This window comes from Ambystoma mexicanum, chromosome 4q (assembly GCF_040938575.1).
Source record: "Ambystoma mexicanum isolate Mex_15411 chromosome 4q, UKY_AmexF1_1, whole genome shotgun sequence".
In the NCBI taxonomy this organism is placed as follows: Eukaryota; Metazoa; Chordata; class Amphibia; order Caudata; family Ambystomatidae; genus Ambystoma; species Ambystoma mexicanum.
Genome location: NC_090928.1, coordinates 927,559,922 through 927,578,075, shown reverse-complemented (window position 1 = coordinate 927,578,075; position 18,154 = coordinate 927,559,922). Strand labels below are relative to the sequence as shown.

Genomic DNA, 18,154 nt, shown 5'->3' with positions numbered 1-18,154 from the left:
GTGGGAGTCACTCCAAGGGCCCAAAAGACGAGTTCTTTCCGTTCTTAGCCCAACGCAGAATAGCACCAAATGTTTTAAAGTTTCAGGTACTTGCGAACAGCAACGACACATCGGATCCAGATTTGCGTATGTTGACCATGCCCGTAACCGCTCTTTGGTTTTGAACCCATTTAGCCTAAAACACTTGAACAGTCTGCGGACATGCGGATCAGGAAATAATTTGATGTATTTTTGTATGCTGTTGTACGCCCGAGCTTCGAATGGAGCCTCACCCATTGATTTAGAGGACAATCTTTTGGAGCATGTTGATTCCCAATCCTCGCGCCATATTTTTATTTTTGCTGCATTTGGATTCCCTTGGAGAGTCTCAGGCTTGATGTTATACTCGAACGTTAAAACTTCACAGCGTTTCATCCACATTGACAAGACCTCCGGTCCGGAAGAAATCGCGCCGTGGAGAACTCCAAATTGTGGAATTTGTTCGCATGTTTTTGTTTTGCAGTAGAGAGATAAATTCCAACAGACTCTCGCGTGGATTTAAATTAATGATAGTTCATGTTTTATGGAAGTCGTAGCTGTTCCTTTTGGTAAATTGAGAACTTTGGTCCAAAAGATATTCTCAAGAGTGGACCATAGCTCCCATGAACAGCCCAATGCATTTTCTGCCCCATACGTTGGTATAGGTATGACCTTTTGCTCGTAGAATCGTAAAACTGCCTTCAGAGAAAATTTCCCATATTTATTGTTTATCACCTGCGCTTGACACGCCAATTGTTTGCATTTACGTTTAGTCTCAATTATCCATGGTTCGTCATTGAGGCTGGAACTGATCATCATTCCAAGATAATTCACACTAGGCGAGATCATCAGTTTTTCTTGATTCAATGACCATGTTAGATTTTTGCAAGCTTTGTTTTGTCACTTTTCAGATCTTTGAAAACCAATATTTCACACTTCTTTGTGTTAATAAACAGGTGGTTTTCAACCACATATTGCTGGATTTCATTGATTTTCCTCTGTAATCCAATGGGTGTTAAATCCAGCAATATGAGATCGTCTGCATAAAGCAGCCAACTTAGCCGGAATTTATGCATCTTTGGAGGAAAGATGTTTAACTCCTCGAAAGAATTCCCAATGTCAGAAATAAACAGGCCAAATATCGCCGCCGCTAGCGGGCAGCATTGCTTAACCCCCTTGAAAGTGTTAATTGGTTGAGAGAGCGCACCCGTTTGGTCCAGACGAACCCTGATTGAGGTTCCTGTATGCAATTCTTTCATTGCGGCAACTAGATCTTTCGGGCAGCCCCATCCATTCATTTTATTCCATAGACGTGCACGATCTATTGTGTCAAATGCATGGGAAAAGTCAATGAAAGCAAGGTAAACCACGGTTTGAGTTCTAATTGCCTCCATTTTAAGTAGATTCATAAATTCAACGAGCAGCCAACCTGCTTGACAAAACCAGTTTGTCTTACATCTACATGTTTTGATTGAGTTGCCCATTTAACTAACTTGTGCTGCAACATGGTCGCGTACACCTTCCCCAAGACGTCAAGCAAGGCGATAGGCCGATAATTTTTAGGGCATGTTCTGTCCCCCTTTTTGAATATAGGGACAATCACAGCGGATTTCCAAGATTGTGGTGTCTGTCGCTGAAGATTCACTCTCTTGAAGAGATCCGCACAAAAGTCTGCCCATAGCCCCGGGTGTTGCTTGATCGTGAAATTAGTCATGCCATCAGGCCCAGGAGCTCTTGAATTTTTGGCTTTACTAATTATACTCACAATCTCCTCTCTAGGGAATGTCAATGACCAACTTGCAACACAATGATCATCTGGGTTAAAGGAAATTCCACTGTCATTATATAGATCTTTAAAATGGGCAATCCATGCTGCTTCAGATACCATAGGAGCTTGTAGAGCTAATTGGGGAGCTTGTGTGTCATTAATAATCTTCCAGAAATCTCGGGACTTCTTGTTGTGCAGATTTTTTAACATGCATTCCGAGTCACCTTGAAACGTAAGCCCTTTATGTGATTTGAGCCAGTTTTTATAGCGTTGCTTCGCCCCTCTTATCTTCAGACTCCGTGTCTCTGGCGCATCAGTTTGTGCTTGCCGGGTTATACTCCTCATAAGCCGTTACTGTTGTAATATAGCCAGGTCAAAGCAGTGCGTTCGTTTCAACATCATGTGTTTAGAGCCATCATTCTTGGTTTTAAAGTTTGCCAGTAACTGAGCATATTCTAGCATCGCAGCATCCCTGTTAAATTTATTTGCTATCAGTTCGACGTCTCTTTCAGCTAGACGTAGGCGAACCCTACTTGCTCCCACGTCAATCTTCACCTGCCATTTTGGTTTAACATCTACATTGTTACTTGTGAATTCCATCATCAATATGCCGTGGTCACCGTTTGAATTTTGCTGCACTTTTAGCGATGTTACACGTTGATGGAAATCGGCAGTAACAAATATATTGTCAATGGTGGATCCCTGATTTACTCGGTTCCACGTCAAAGCCGGCGGTATATCTCCTGGCGTACATCCATTGAGCACCTGCAAATTTCTTACACCCATTTCTTTCATCCATTCAGTTGCCAAATTTTTTATCTGAAGTGATTTAGGCTGGAAACAATCTATGTTCAAATCGCCACATAAAATTATGTTTGCTCCTTCTTGGTCAACCAATAGGCAATCTATAATGCTTGACACCTCGTCAATGAACACATTGGTTCCAGCCCTCGCATGGTTCCAATATAAATTCAGAATGGTCATTTGTTCTTCATGCGGGAATGTTTGGCCAATTTGACAATCGTTGACTCTTGGATGAAAGGCAAATGATTTACAGACTTTTCAATGCTGTATCCGGATGATCGTCTTACTAAGGTTATAAGACCAGCCATTGGACGGCCTTTTGCCAATTTTATGGCAGGATTTAATGCTATCTCAAAGTCTAATGTAACAGGGCTGCTGCTTAACCAGGTCTCTTGCAAGCAAGCTATATCCAAACCTCCCAACCACTCAGTGTTTATCAAATGAGTAAAGCCACGGGTATTCCAAGAGCCTAGTACACAATTCTGCAAGACGTCAGCCTCCTGGCATTATCGGTCAGAGCTATTATTTAACGTACCGGCCAACCATTGCCATTCATGTGTTACGCCCTGATTGTGAATGTTTGCGGTTTCAGCACTCGGTAAACAGCACCACCGCAGATCTTGGACACTGGTTGGGCTTCTTTCACTCCTTGAGTCCTGCACTCTGGTGAGGCTACTCAAGCTCTGGTGGTCCTGCTTCTGGAGGGTACTAGGGAGACTCCCGAGCTTCTGGCAGGTTTGCAGCCGTTGCACTCGACTATGGATTTCTCAACCCCCGACACTCGGTTCCTGCAGCAACAAAGAAGTACAGCCAGTCGGGCAAGGTGGTCCATTTGAGTTTGTCTCGGGGTTAAGAATTCGTCCCTTCAGGATCTTCTCTTGTCGATCAGAAAAAGGAGTTTCAGCACAGCAGCTGTTACACTCACCTGGTCTCTGCAGGGACGTTGGGGCACGGTTGCAGCCCTCCCAGGATGTAGGACCCCCCAATCTGCTTCCTCCCGCTGCAAATAAGTTGTGGGCTGCTGAAATGAATTGGAACCCTGCTCCTGTGTAGATATGAGAGGACACAAGTTTACTGGTCTGTGAGTGAATTCCCTCTCAAACCCTTCCTCCCATAGCGTGGTGAGCATGCATCGTCCCATTAAGGCTCACCTTTAGATTATTAAGGGTGAACTCTCCGTCCTGCTACTTCTGGCTGGGGCGCATGTAGAATGAGGACCGAGTTCCTTCACTGGTCCTTTATACGTGTTGTCCAGTTCAGCAGCGACGATTCCACGCCTTTCTGGTAAGTGTCTGTTTTCTCTTTGTCTTTGAAGTATTGGTATTTTCTTGTGCTCAGCCGGTTGACGGCTCTGTAGCAATGTCTATCTTTCTCCCCCAAATAGGTGGGATTGCAGTCCAGCAGAGCAATAGAACCCAAGGTGGCTCCAGATGAGGAGCGGAGGATTTCACGGCGTTCCGGCAGCAGGTAAGTGAGCTTTTAAGGACAAGCGCAAAGAATTTTGCAAGCGCGACTTTAAACTGCAGGTTCATAAGTTTAACCTTACCTTTTGTCTTTTTATAGGGTCCACCTTCATGGAAGAAGATGTCATGCTGCTGAGCCGGGAGCTGGAGTTCTGCCTGCCGGAGATGAAGACGATGTCGTGCCCAGAGCTGAAGATCTGCGTTCTGGAAGATGAAGAATGGATGCCAGGCTCAGCGGTGATGAATACAGATGTAAGCTGACGCCAGGAGGTAAGCGTATGGACAGGAGACTGGATTCCCAAGGTAAGTACTACTTAGCCCAGGCGGCGGTGAGTGTTACGCTGCATGCGAATGCAGATTAACGCGAAGTGTGCGCCTTGGGGTTGGGCTAGCTTTTATAGCTGAGCTCTAGTCCACGCCCACTAGTTCAGTTCTGCTTGACACACCCTGCCACTCCTCGAAGTTTCACGTGCAGCAGAAGATGGAAAGCCACAGCCAGGCTTATTGCACACAAGTGGAAAGTTCTTGAAAGCACTCCTGCCCATAATACGAGTCTTGCTTATGTTTTTCCAAGAACCTGGTACCACAGGCGCCAGGACTGAATCCAACCGGGCCCCCAGTGTATCGACGTCCCTTAGGGACGTGTGTGAACCATGGTGCCCCTTGCTCCCTCCACCTGATGGTGCAGCTCCTGTGATCCTGGGCAGTGGCCATGACAACAGCAGGGCTTCATCGGGAAATTCAAACATCCAGGAGGATGCAGCAAGCTTTGTTCATGGTTTCTTCGTCAGGTTGTTCTAACTAGTGGTCCACTCTCTTTTCAGTCCCAAAACCCTTGCCTTTTTAACAGGTTTCTCCCACTCCTGCACACCACTACCCCTCGCCATTTTCACCCTCATCCCTCCTTTTTGTGCACTTAATTTCAACACCCTGTGCTTGCTTTCATGCAGGATCTGCTAGTGCGCCGTGGCTCCGCTCCAGTGGGCACCCAGAATTGGCATTCCTTCAATTTCAAGTTGTAACAAAACAAAAACACGACGGAGGCAGCATTAGAAAGGAGATTAATGTCAATTGACTATGTTTTAAAAACGTTTCATGTCATGACTGCTCTTTCGATTAGCACGAGCAAGGGTTAGGCTCACTCAACAAATGGATGATTATGTTTGTGATTTTGCTTCATGCAAGCAACACTCGCCCATTTTATTCAATCGATCTGCACTTACTCCACTTCTTTTTAAAGCTAAATTCAAGGTTAATCGTTAGTCCGTACTCCGTAGTTACATTTTCTGCATTGTTTCCCCATGTTATTTTTTTTAAAGATTTATGGTGATTTTGGGGACAGAGCGAGAAGGTTAACTTTAAAGATCAATTTTCCAATGAACGAAACCCTACTCTTCTCAGTATAATATTTTTTTTTCTTTTCTTGGTTGAGCAAAGATATCATATGGTTTTATTATTGGAGAGTATCCGATGGTGGTTGTGAAATATACTTTTATACTTTACCATGGCTACTTATTTGATGTCCTAATTCCAACTTGAATACTTCAGTGTTTGCTTTTATTCACTTCCTTTTTATATTTTTTCTAGGAACCTGGACATTGTGCAGATTTCCATCCCAGTGGAGTAGTAGTAGCAATAGGGACCCACTCTGGCAGGTAAACATTTTTCAAGCATGTGAACATCATCAAAAGTCTTAAATGTGCCTTTTCCAATGTAGTACATGTCTCTATCCCCACTGTATGTTCGTGGTGTGTCAATCTACAGTTAAAAGGTACCGTAATCTAGAGACTGAGCACTTAAAAACTTGCTTTGCCAGTCGTGGGCCTCACCATTAGTTGAGCGGAGCAGTAAAATGCAATGGTAATGCGATTGCCGCCACATTTACCGCTCTGCCCAATCCCGTGTTCCAGAGCATTCACCTCCAGCTTAGAGCTGGAGGTGAATGCTACGGTGGTATTACCGCCAGCGGTATTTGCATCAGTGGTAATTGCACCACCCATCCCCATTGGGTCCAGTGAAACCAGTGGGAAATGGGGATTTACTGCCTTACCACTACTTGTGATCTGGCAGAAATTGCAGTGAAACGACTTTTCCTTGCAATAAGCCTACCAAGCTCAAAAGAAGCATGCACAATGGGGCGTAATCTCCTACAACAGTGAGGAAGGACTAAGGAAAATAGACAGCAGGAAGGGCTTGGAATGAGGGGGGAGGGACCTGGAATGAAGGGCAGGGCCTGATTGCAATGTGATGGGGCTTGGTGCAAAGGGGGTTGGGGGGCTAACTGAGAGTGAGAGTGAGAGTGAGGGGGAGGGACTGACTGCAAATTGAATGGACTGGGTAAAAGGGAGACCAGGGGGTAGAAAGGTTGGAGGGTTCTAGGAACAGCAGAGAGGAGAGAGAGGACAGAGAAGGAGAGGTAAAATGGGGAGAATGGGCTGAAATGAGTGTGAGTGACAGAGAGACATATACATAGACATACCCCTTATTGCAAAACAAATTGGGGAAAAATGTGATGGCTGGCTAGATTTGGGAATGGAAGGTTCCTAGAGCCACTAATAAACTGTTTGCAAGGGGAAGCTGGAACTGAAGGGCAAAGGTATTAGCATCTTTGTGAAAGGCATTGACATAGGAAAATGTTGCATGTTGGAACTGGGTGGCTAAGTTTAGGGCCATTGAGAACCCTTTGCAATGAGAAATGCTGCCTGCAGGAATATGAATGTAACATGGTGATTGTGTACCACACAACGTATTGGGAGATGGGTGTTGACGGGCCCACAAGGCACTTCTTGTTATATACCCTTACTGAATACTTGACCCACCTCTTACCTGTTTCCACACCTGCTTACGTAGGTCCGAGATCACCCTGGTGAGCCCCTCGGTGGCATGGACAAGGGACGGAAAGGCAAATGGTAGGGCAGGATGGATTCCCCTCAAATACATGTAAGGGGAAAGATATTAGGTCAAAATAACTGGCACACGAAAGGGAAGGTGGACAAAGGAATGGTTCAGTTGTTTCGTTTCACTTATCCTTTCTTCTGGCACACCAGCAGGGTTTTCTTTTTAAGAGTTTTGCTAAAAAGTGGGGAAAAGTCAAGACACTATATACAACTAACAGAATCTAAGCAGCTGATTAATATTCAAAAGTTGTCATGTAAAAATATTTGAAAACAGTTCCTAAAAAAAGGTGTACAAGTCTTTACACAGTGCACTGAAAAAACGATATATATGTTTCTTACTTGAGAGACAGCCTGGCCAGTGCTGTCTATAGGCCCTTGCTGCTGCTTGATGTTCTTCTGTAGGGCTGATGGATGTTTGATCTTCTCTGGGGTGATGGCAACGGTTCTTCACATGGGCAGCCAGCAGCAGCAGTGTGTGGGGCCCTGAAGTCTTTGCTTTGTCTTGGCTGTGTATGCCAGCCGCAACCCAGCGTTTACTGCTGCACATGGAGGCCCCACAACTCTCCTCAACCTGGGCCACATCTGCCATGTGTGCCCCAGGGTGTCCTGTTGGGTTGCCTGGCAGTGGCGGCCCCTTTACATTCGTATGCAGCCTGTGATGGCTGTAAAGTTGGGCACTCGCTCTGCAGGAGAAAGAGGATGAGTAGGGTTGAAGGGGTCCACTCAGCCCTCTCACTTCTACAAACCAAAAAGCAATGCAATCATAAAGGTAAAACAGGGATGGTTAAGAGATCTAACGCCTCCGCCTTTTGTGGTAACTTGGGCCGAGCGAAGGCTATGCTCTCAAGAGGGGTGTGAAGGTGAACCAGTAATGACCCAAAGACCACAATAACACAGTCCAAACTAAAGGGAATGTCCAAACAAGGTTCTATAAAAAAAATATATATATACTTTAATCAAACACACCATCTACAAATAGAATGAAGAGAAAATACTGTACAAAAACCCACCCCAAAAGAAGAACGAGAAGATGCAACAGACTGTAGAAAGTAGCACTCTGAGTGTAGTTCCACGGGTGGTAGGCACATTTGTAATGGATTCATTCCTCATCTATGATGGCCCTTTCCCAGCGCAGCTATTCTCAGGAAAATGTTTCTTTCTAATACGGAACACTCTTATTGAGCTTAACCATTTTCACTGATGCCTTGCCTACTCCGTGAAAGACCTCTGGATTCAAGCCAAGAGACTCCATGGTCTCGGTTGAGGTCTCACAGCATGGATCTGCACGCCGAAGAACGGGTGTCTCCGCACACGGAAAAGGAGAAGAATCATTGGAAGAGGTCCTGCTCACCGAGGTGAGTCTTCGCACCAACATTAGTCCTTTACTTAAAAGAGCCCCCCTCCCACCCGCCAGGGATTCACCTGAGTGGCCAAAGGTGGTAGCTTTTCCGACCCAGTCCTCCATGCCGGAAGAATGGGAGAGTTTCCACCTGATGATGTTGGACATCTTTGCCAAGGCACAGATGACTCCAGCCTCAACACCTGTGGTGCAGGTAACTGCGCTGTCTGCTTTGGGAATGGCGCTTCAGGCTCCCACCATGTCTGTTGCGACCGGCAAGGAACCCTTTGGGGTCCACCGCTGCACACCTAAGGGCTCAGGCCTGAGCCAGAAAGAAACCAAGGTCAGTTGGTGCCGACAGGACTCGCCTTTGGGCACTGCAGCCTTACCACCGTCTTCAACATCGTCAGCATTGTTTCACGTTGTGGACACCGCGGCTCTGCAGGAATATGCTCCACTTCATATGGATACTTTTATGTCAAAGATGTATGACCTCTATGATGAAGAGGGTGACCAGGACCCTTTTGGGGTGGAACCCCTGTGCTCTAGGGTTGTGAGAGATTTTCCAGTAGAATTTTATAGGGAAGGTGAGGATGTGCTAGCACTGACAGAGTACCTGCAAGGAGCCAGTAGCCTGAACACCTACCCGGAGATGCTCTTTTTGCCAGATCCCTCCCCGTTAAAGCCTCAGGCAGCGATGCAGCGCTTTATGGCTAAAGTGTCCAGTACTTTGGGATGGTCTGCCTGATCCAAGTCAAAGGTTCAGTATGAACTTTCTAACATTCTGAACGAGGTGTCCAAGAAGGAGACGCTCCTGCCCATCAATGTGGTGGTGGAAGCACCTGCACAGGAAGCCTGGGAGAAGCCTGCCTCTGTTTCGGCTGTGGACAGAGACCTTGCAAATAAACACCATCCTGCTCTGTCTGACTGGTCCTTTCGATCTTCCCCCGATCATCTGAGAGCTTGGTGGTCCAGGCTGCTACTGCTAACCTGAAGATACCTTCACACCCCTTACACCTTACGGGGAGAGTAAGAGCTTTGACGCATGGGGTAAGAACGTTTTTGCATCGGCAGTCTGGTACTGCCGGCCATAAAGGCATCTTGCCTATGGCAAAGTCTTCCTTCGGCCTTTGGATGTTGGTGGCCAATGCGGCTGAGCACATCTGGGAGGGGAAAACAAGGAATAGTTTCTAGTCCCTGGTCGCGAATGGCAAGGAGGGGGCGCGCAAGATGCTGCAATCAGGGCTGGACACAGCAGACTGTGTGGCTAGGGCCATGGTCACCAGCACAGTGGTCAAGTGACACTCCTGGCTGCGGACGTCAAGGTTTGCGGCTGATGTCCAATTCAGACAGTTGGGCATGCCCTTTGACGGCAACAACCTATTTGGAGCAAAGGCTGATCACACCCTGCAGAAGGTCCAATCATATAAAAAGCGACTGCTATGTTCTTGGGGTTTGCTGTGCAACAGCCCTCTACACAGCCGTCATCTCAGAGCAGGTTTTTTTTACCTTCACAGCCTTCGCCCTGAAAGGCCGTGGTCAATCTGCCTCAGGAAGAGTCAGACGCTGGCCGAGAGCGAAGAGATACCCAGAGGGCTGGCGATGCTGCAGCCTCTGTCCCCGCCACACCCCAATGCGCCAAACTTCAGTGATGTGTATTACCATGCATCTCCGGTGAGGAGCCTTTCCTTGTTCAGCATGGAATAGTTGAAGACCACATCTGATGCTTTGGCCTCATTTGGTCTTTCCTCGGCTCCCAGGGTTTTAACAAAGCAGCTGGTAGTGGTAGCTGCTCACCTCAAGAGGGAGGCCATTCATGTCTTTCCCTAACTGTACGACTGGCTCGTGCGTGCTCTCTCCCCGGATCTGGCGTCAGTGCACCTACTGCATCCATGCACTCTTTTGCACAGCTTGGGCTTTTCCCTTAACTTCAAAAAGTATCTGGTATCACTGTCCCAGTCTCTCACATTCATCGGACCAGTCTTGGACACCTGCTAGGGCAGGGCTTTCTCCAGAGGATCAAGTGGCGAGGGAGGATAGCGCAGGGGCAACACGCTCGCCTTGTAAGCAAGACAACATGGAGCAACACATGTTCAATCCCCGGTTCCGCGCTTAGAAACCGCCAGGTGTTAAGCGCGTTATAAATAACCAATCATAATCATCTTTCGGATGGTCAGTGTCCTATAATCCCAAGAACAAGTCTGTGCCTTGGCTTTCGTGCACCTTCTGGGCTTCACGGCCTCCTGCATCCTTGTGGTGCCGCAAGTGAGGCTGCTCATGAGATTGCTTCAGTGGCTTCTACGTTGCCAATGTTCACAGTCCCTGCGTCACATGTCGGACCGTCTACAGGTCTCGAGACAGGTGGCTCAGGATCTCGCTGTTGGGTAATGTTTTCATAGCAATGATCAATCTTCCTGACTTGTGTCAACCCCAGAGCTTTTTGTTGATTATTTTTCCTTTTACCTCAGTGAGTGGGACACATTTTCCACACTCGCAAGTCTTTTACTTCTTTTAGTCTTTTTATGGGTGTCATTTTTAAGACTCTCCATAGTGCATTTTTAATTTTATCCCCTATGACAACCTTTAGCACATGCTGCCTATTTCTGCTGGGTTGCCCCTTGGGACTCCCCTTTTAATTTACTCTGGCTCAACTTCCCTATACAGTTACCGATGGTAGAAAGGATCTTTGGATCCCTTTTATATTTTATTAGGTGGGACCAGCACGCCCCACCTTATGTGAAGTGCTTGCAAGATACTGAGTGTCCCCTTTCTCAAATGTAGCATTACGTTACAAGGACAAACTTACCTTTAATGGCTGGTGGCAGAGAACCTTTTTATTAATTCAGTGCACCTTTACTGTGGGCATTTTCCACAGGCACCCATGGATGCTCATTTTACCAAAATGGTCCCAGTATTCTTTTTCCGCCATTTTAGTGTTCTTTATCCTTTCTTGTTCCTTCTCCTGACATCCAGAGCAGGAAATTCCTTAGTATGATTTTTATCTTGGGTGGGAGTCCCCACCCAGTCACTAGAGTGTCTGAAGGCAGGAAGCGAGGGAGGGGTCTAAAACTCTCCAGTCCTTTGTCTTCCACTAGGATACACCACTGTCTAACTATGAAAAGTGATTTACATTGGCTTATGGGCATTACACCGATCATGTAAACTGTACACCCATAGCACAACAGGATGATTATCCACTGTGTTGGGTTTTGCAACCATTGTTTTTTTGTCTTTGGTTTCATCAATATGTACCCAAAACAGCGTTTTTGGTACACTAATGTTTTTTTTCCATCCATGATATGAGATCATCATTGCTTTAACATTATATGAGATCTTCATTGTATACTGGGATCTGACATGACAGGGATACATTACTGTGTCGGCACGAACAGCGATCCATACCAGTATACAGACGACACTTATGTCTTTAACAGAATAGGACCAAATAGGGCCGGTAAGATAGCTCAGCGGGTTGAGCACTTGCTGCTGTGTTCTGAGCATGATCTGCAGGTCGCAGGTTTGAATCCCGGTAAGGCCAACTCAGCCTTTCATCCTTCCGAGGTCCATAAATGAGTACCAATTTTGGTTGGGTGATATTGTATGTAAATATGCGCTCTGTAAAGCGCTTTGGATTAAGGCGCTATATAAATAACACATCATTATATAGACTTCCTTGGGCCGTACTGAGAACTACCACTTTAGCCACACCATGATTTTCAACTAGCCTGAATCAAGTGCCCAAGTCACCAGCTCTGCGTTTCATTATATGAGCTTTTTCTACTCACGACAAAGCCTGAGAGAGCTGTTGTCTTAAACATGCGTATACTGATCATGTGTCCATCCGAGACGCTATCGGGAACACTACACAAGCTCCCATGGCAACAAGATGATCCCCAAAATGGCAGCCGGCAACATAAAACAAACCGGTTTCCCAGGCAACTGTGCACGGCATTGGAAACCAGCCACCATGCCCAACTCCCTGGCACATAAGAAAACTCCAGCTAGCCCGTCGGCCTTAAGCAACCACAGCAGCAGGCGCATTTTTGAACCAATTACGTGACACAACCTCAGTGATCACAAACTATTACAGCACAGAGTCTAACACAACAGGGGCCCCGTGCCCCGTCCTTGTCCTCGTCCATCTAGGAGTTTATTGTGTAAAAAGGCACTTTTATGTAACATTTCTACACGTGGCAGTGGGGACACTTAATCACTGCTTTACAATACATTTTTGCACCCATTTGAAGGCGCTGTGATCAATCGAACCACACAGAAGATACGGTCACAACCCAGTAATAGGATCTTGGGACCACTGGATCAAGAAACTTCTACCTTCAAACTCAGATAATGATGGTACACATTCTTTTTCTTTTCTTAATTTCAATTACCGCAGAGTGTCTAGTAGGGCCCACAGCCATTATTTAATTGTGGGCGCTTCTGTGCTTGTTACCCATAGGCTTGCGGGTGAAGCATTAAAACAACCCCTTCGACGAGGTTCTCCCAGACTCAACACAGGAGCACTGCCACCAACCTAGTCCGTAGGAAAGTTAAGCATACAGTACGACCAGTGACACAACCCCTAGGATGAGGCCACTTTTTTGCTACAATTGACCAGCATTTATTTGCCTTCTTAAGGTACATTAAACAATCTTTAAGATCATGCACACCCTGAACTCCACCAGCTTTTCCATCCTGATGAAGGCCTACCACATGTCATCCTCACTAAAGAGTGCATAACTGGCTGAAACACAGTAGTGTCGACTACCAATTTGTATATATAGTGTGTACTGTTTACGCTGTCAATTGAGCACTTTTTTTTTTCTGTATTTCACATACATGTCATTTATTCATCACACCCTTTCGTATAAGGGACAATACATGTTTTCTCCTGTATTCCAATCCAGCTAGTTGAACTGGACAGCAAAAAAAAGTTCATGTATTATGTACAAAGTCTGTTATTAACATATGTCCTACCCTATGAATTCAATCGTCAAGATTATTTTTATGCATTAATAAATATTGGGGCAAAACATAGGTGTTTGCCGACAATCTCACCAAGAGCAATATCCACTTTTGGTCTGGGCAACTTGATGAATGTGTGTGGTTCTTAGTCACCCTGATCCCTTTATTATATAGTTCTTAGCCTACCTGGGAAGATCGGGGCAGATCCAGAAGCCCTTTCTTATTCTCCTTACAAGGAATACTTTGCCTGGGTTTTTGCTTCAGATCCTGCTTCAAACCCTTCTTCTGTGCTGAGACACTGTGCTGGCTTGGGTATTTACTTACCTTAAGTCTCTTGTGATTCATGTATAGTTTTGGCATGTCTTCTGTGATTGGGAGGTCTCTCATCCAGGTCAATCAGGCCCACTTCTGGACCCTCAACTATCTCTTAAGTAAAATATTTACTTGTTTGAACAGTCTTCCTCTGGAATTCTGAACTTTTTCTGCAACTGAGCCCTATCTCATCCTGCCTACAGCTGGCTCCTAGACCACCAGGGTCCCTCTTCTGTCTCTGAGAACACTCATGTACTAGAATTGGGAAGGGATGGATACTTTAAGGGATCTGCCTTGAAAAGAAAACCAAATTTTGAAAAGTGACTTACTTGTAAATTAGTATGTTGGTAACTATAGCTCTGAGAGTGTATAGTTACAAAAAGTTACTCACCTTAGATATGTTTTGCCATTCTGAAAAGTATGTATAGGATTTAATTACCTTGAATTACCTTGAATAAGCTGTGTTCCTTCTTTAATGAGTATTCTCAAAGTCTTACTTTCCTTAGAAACTGTCTCGCCATTCTAAAAGAAAGTAGATAGAAGGTTAATTTACTCACCTGTGAATTGGGTCCCCCTCTTCCCAAAAGTAATGCTGTTGGTTTCACTTAATTATTCCTGTTAAGATAATTGTATGAGTGTCCCCAATTGGGTGTTGCTTCCCCTGACTTGTTATTAGTCTGTCCAGAATAAGTCTGCCTTAGGTTATACTGATCCTTAAGTTTCTGAAAGCCCCTTTAAAAAAATATATAGGAGTAATTGTGTACCTTAAACTGTGTTATCCCGAATCAGAGTTATAGGTTTATACTGTTCCTGGAATAAGTGTTCCACTATTCTGAAAAGTATATTGTCCAGCTGACTTACTATGTGATTTCTTGATGAGCGTCACAGTACAACTGCTAGAGTCTACTACCCTTGTATTACAGAAAGTAATCTAAAAAGGAACTAATGGTTTTTACTCCCCAAGAATAGTGTGACCTATACTGAATGTGCATGAAAAGGTTTGACTAATCTAGACTACCGTTTGTTTTCTAAATAAGGTCTGTTCCTTGGTCTGTGTACTTTAAAGCATAGAGTTGTGTTTTTTACAATGTGTTTATATGATATGTGATAGTACTTATTCCCCCCAAGAATTATCTGGGCCTACTAAACCATTTATTTTTTACAATACATAGTGTTTGTGTTTCTTTGGACCATGTGTATTACAATTTAATTGTACTGATTCTACAGCCCTCACTCCCTCCTAAAATAGGCCTAGCTGCCTAGCTGCTCTGTCTACGCTACCAAATTCTCAAATGGTACAGCCTTATACTAAGAGTGGAGTCTTGTACTGCCTCAGTTGAATGGATTTATTAAGCCCTTAGTTGAACTTCAGAAAAACTGTCCTAACACTCGCAAGTTGGGCCAACTTGCTGCGATGTGTGTTGTCTCGCCAACCTTGGTTCCAGGTGACGGTAATCACGAACGCATCTCTGATTGGCTAGGGTGCTCACATGTTCGACAGCGGCTCATCTGGCCGAATGAGACACTGTCACAGTGGATGCCATGAGCAGGCAGACGTTGGCCTCCCACGAGAGGGAGCTCTGTCCGGAAGTTCTGAAGGATTTCTTCTCCCTTTGGGGGACTCCTCAAATGGACCGCTTCGCTTGCAGTGCCAAAAGGAAGTGCAAGATCTTCTGCTCCAAGGAATATTCCTGTCAGGGAGCTCTGGGGGACGCACTGACATTCGATTGGACTTTCAACCTCCTTTGTATTCCTGACGATCCTGGTCATACCACTGCTTCTCAAGAAATTGCGCTTTTTTGGAATCACATTGATCCCGATAACCGCAGACAAGGCCTGGAGAATGTGGTATCCGGAGTTCTCCAGCATGGGGTCTGACATGGATTCACATGCTCATGAATATTCCCCCTCGTCAGGCTGGGAATCCTCAGTAAAAAGAAAAACAGTTGAGCTTTAGCTTGAAAACTGCATTTCTCCTCTAAACCAATCACTGTACTCTGGGTCTTACTGCCCCCATCCAATGACGGTCCTCTCCCTAAGCTCCACCCGTGGTTGCTATCTTCAGATTTTTACAGCATGATTCAGTGCTGGGAGTCCTCTTCTTACAGTCGAAGCTATTTTCAGTCTTGAGTTTTTTCTGTGAATTTTGACAACTTTTTGACCAATTTTTGCATTGTCGTTTGACCGAAGGTAGGGACCCTCCATCGGCGAAGATCATCCTACATCCCAGATCTTCCATCGAATTTTCGAGAAGGCCCGGGCTTGGGCCTACTTCGCACCTTCTACCATGTCCAAAGAGAAGAGGTGCCTATGCGCGAAATGTCGATTAAGAAATGTGTATTTTGAGGATCAACACCATACATGCTTATTTAGCCTGCATCCAGACCATGATGAGGAGGAATTGCGAGGTCTGCCTTGGGTTTTCGAAGAAAACAAAGAATTGCTACAGCAGGCTGACAGCAATACCTTGCCTCTGACTCTGCTTCCAGGCACGGTCATGCCTCAACTCTAACAAAAAAGGAGGTTGAGGGAAAAAACCTACAAGCTTACCTTCTAATTAAAGGGATTAACCCTTAATACCTTGAAACACAAAGCTTGCGCTTTTGACTGCTTCCCTGTGTGGGAGACTCTTATAGTACTGCCCTATTTGCTTTAGGCATCCCAAAAATAATTCTCAAGAAGCAATTTTATAAAAAGAAATACATATTTTAATGTTTAGCATGCACAATTATTAAGAACACCATCTGGTGTGAATCAATGTGATGCAAACACAAACTCTACCTCATATACAAGTGAACGTGTTAGTTGAATTCCTTGTCAGTTTGAAGTGTCTTGTGCTGTGTAACTGTCCACACTTGGTCATACCTTAATATACACATCCCACTCAGACTCACATTCCATTCACTCAGTTTTCGTCCGCTTTCCAAACATCAACAAACAAACATATTGTCAGGAATTGGAGGCTGTGGAAGCGCTGGAAGCTTTGATCACGCTCCAGTCCTCACCCAAGATGGCCGCCGATCGATCACTCTCCAGTCCTCACCCAAGATGGCCGCCGATCTCACCCAAGATGGCCGCCGACCCTTTATAGGCTGACTCCTCCCACAAACCGACGCGTTGTATCTGTTTACCAGCGCTCGGTTCGTGTGGAGATTCTCTCGTGAAATTCATCCGTTCCGGCTTCCTATTTTCGCCTTCTGTATGATTCCCTTCTGTATTCCTCAGCCCAAATTCTACTGCACTATACGCGGTATCGGCTTGCTTTGGGCCGTGCCGTGCTTACTTACTCTTGCCTTTATTCTTTGAGCACTTTTGGTCTTTTCAATTCTTGTAGGTACCGGGGGTATATTGCTACCGGTGCCGTCACTCTGTTTTTGCGAGCTAGCCTTGCTCACTGGGACCTTAAGGAGCATTTCTAAACTGGTGAGTGGGTTTCTTTCTATACTTCTTCCTTCTTCCTAATGGTTCGTCTTCGCGGTCTGCTTTGTATGGGTTCTTTCATTCTTTACCTACTTATCCTTTCTAATACTTTTCTCTGTCATTCTGTTTAGTCTTAACCACTGGTTCTAGTAGCTTCTTATATCTCCTGTTCTATTATTCCACTTCTCCTGGATACACTGAGCATTCATCAGCGGAGGAGTTTGTTCTCAAGTCTATCGGACTTCCTTGCCTGCTGCAAATGGAACTTTCATAATTGGAAGAGAGGAGTTCTAATTGCCACCCAGCAGAACCCAATTGGGAACAGGGTTTTTTCTGCCTTAGTGCTTTTTCCCTGAATCTAGGACTGGCCCCCTGGGGATCCCCGCGGTCAGGGATTATCTCTGCCAAGGTGGCCTCCGGAGGGGACAGACCCTATCTGTACGATAAAAAGGCCCGAGCACCAAAGGACAAGACTCCCACAAGGAAGAGGGATCAGAAGAGATCAGAGGCTACTCTTACAGAACCCATTCCGGAAGAAACAGGTGAGGAGTTGGGGGAGGAAGCTTCGGTATCTGACAGAATACAACGCCCAAGATCCTTCATGGCGTCGCTCGAGCAGTATCAGGAGTTGGTGGCTGCTCTGCAGAACCTTACTATGGAGGTGCAGGCCCTGCGAACAGAGAACGTAGCCCTCCGACAGCAAGTGGTGCTACATCGGGATGATCGCGGGGACCTGCCTACGATGCCCTTTTCCTTTGGCAAATACAACGGACATCCAGGAGATCTGAAGGAATTCCTTGACGCTTGCAGGGTGTATTTCGCCTTCCGACCTCACGCCTTTGAGACAGCCAGATCAAAGGTTGGGTTCATTATAGCCAATCTTACCGGAAATGCTCTTTCATGGGCTACACCCATTGTCACCCGAAACGATCCCCTTCTGAGTGATTATGACCGTTTTACGGAACTTTTCAGTGAAAGGTTTGATAGGCCAGAAATATTCTATTCATCCTTGGAAGCAATCCTAGACATCAAACAAGGAAATACAGACGTCCAAACCTATTTAACTCGCTTCCAGAGGCTAGCAGCCAAGGCAGATTGGCCTGATTCCGCCCAGCAAACCATCTACAGAAGAGGTCTCCAGGACGAGATCAAAGATGAACTAGCCAGAGTA

The 18,154-nt window shown here is 45.6% G+C and overlaps 1 protein-coding gene across 5 annotated transcripts in view; it reads left to right on the top strand.

The window, feature by feature from the left end:
- Positions 1-18,154, top strand: part of EML4 (EMAP like 4) — a 1,387,551-nt gene that overhangs the window by 1,055,886 nt on the left and 313,511 nt on the right. For all 5 annotated transcript variants that reach the window (XM_069608481.1, XM_069608484.1, XM_069608483.1 and 2 more), the window contains one exon: positions 5,641-5,708. In XM_069608481.1, the coding sequence (XP_069464582.1) occupies positions 5,641-5,708 (68 nt within the window). The remainder of the gene's footprint in view (positions 1-5,640; positions 5,709-18,154) is intronic.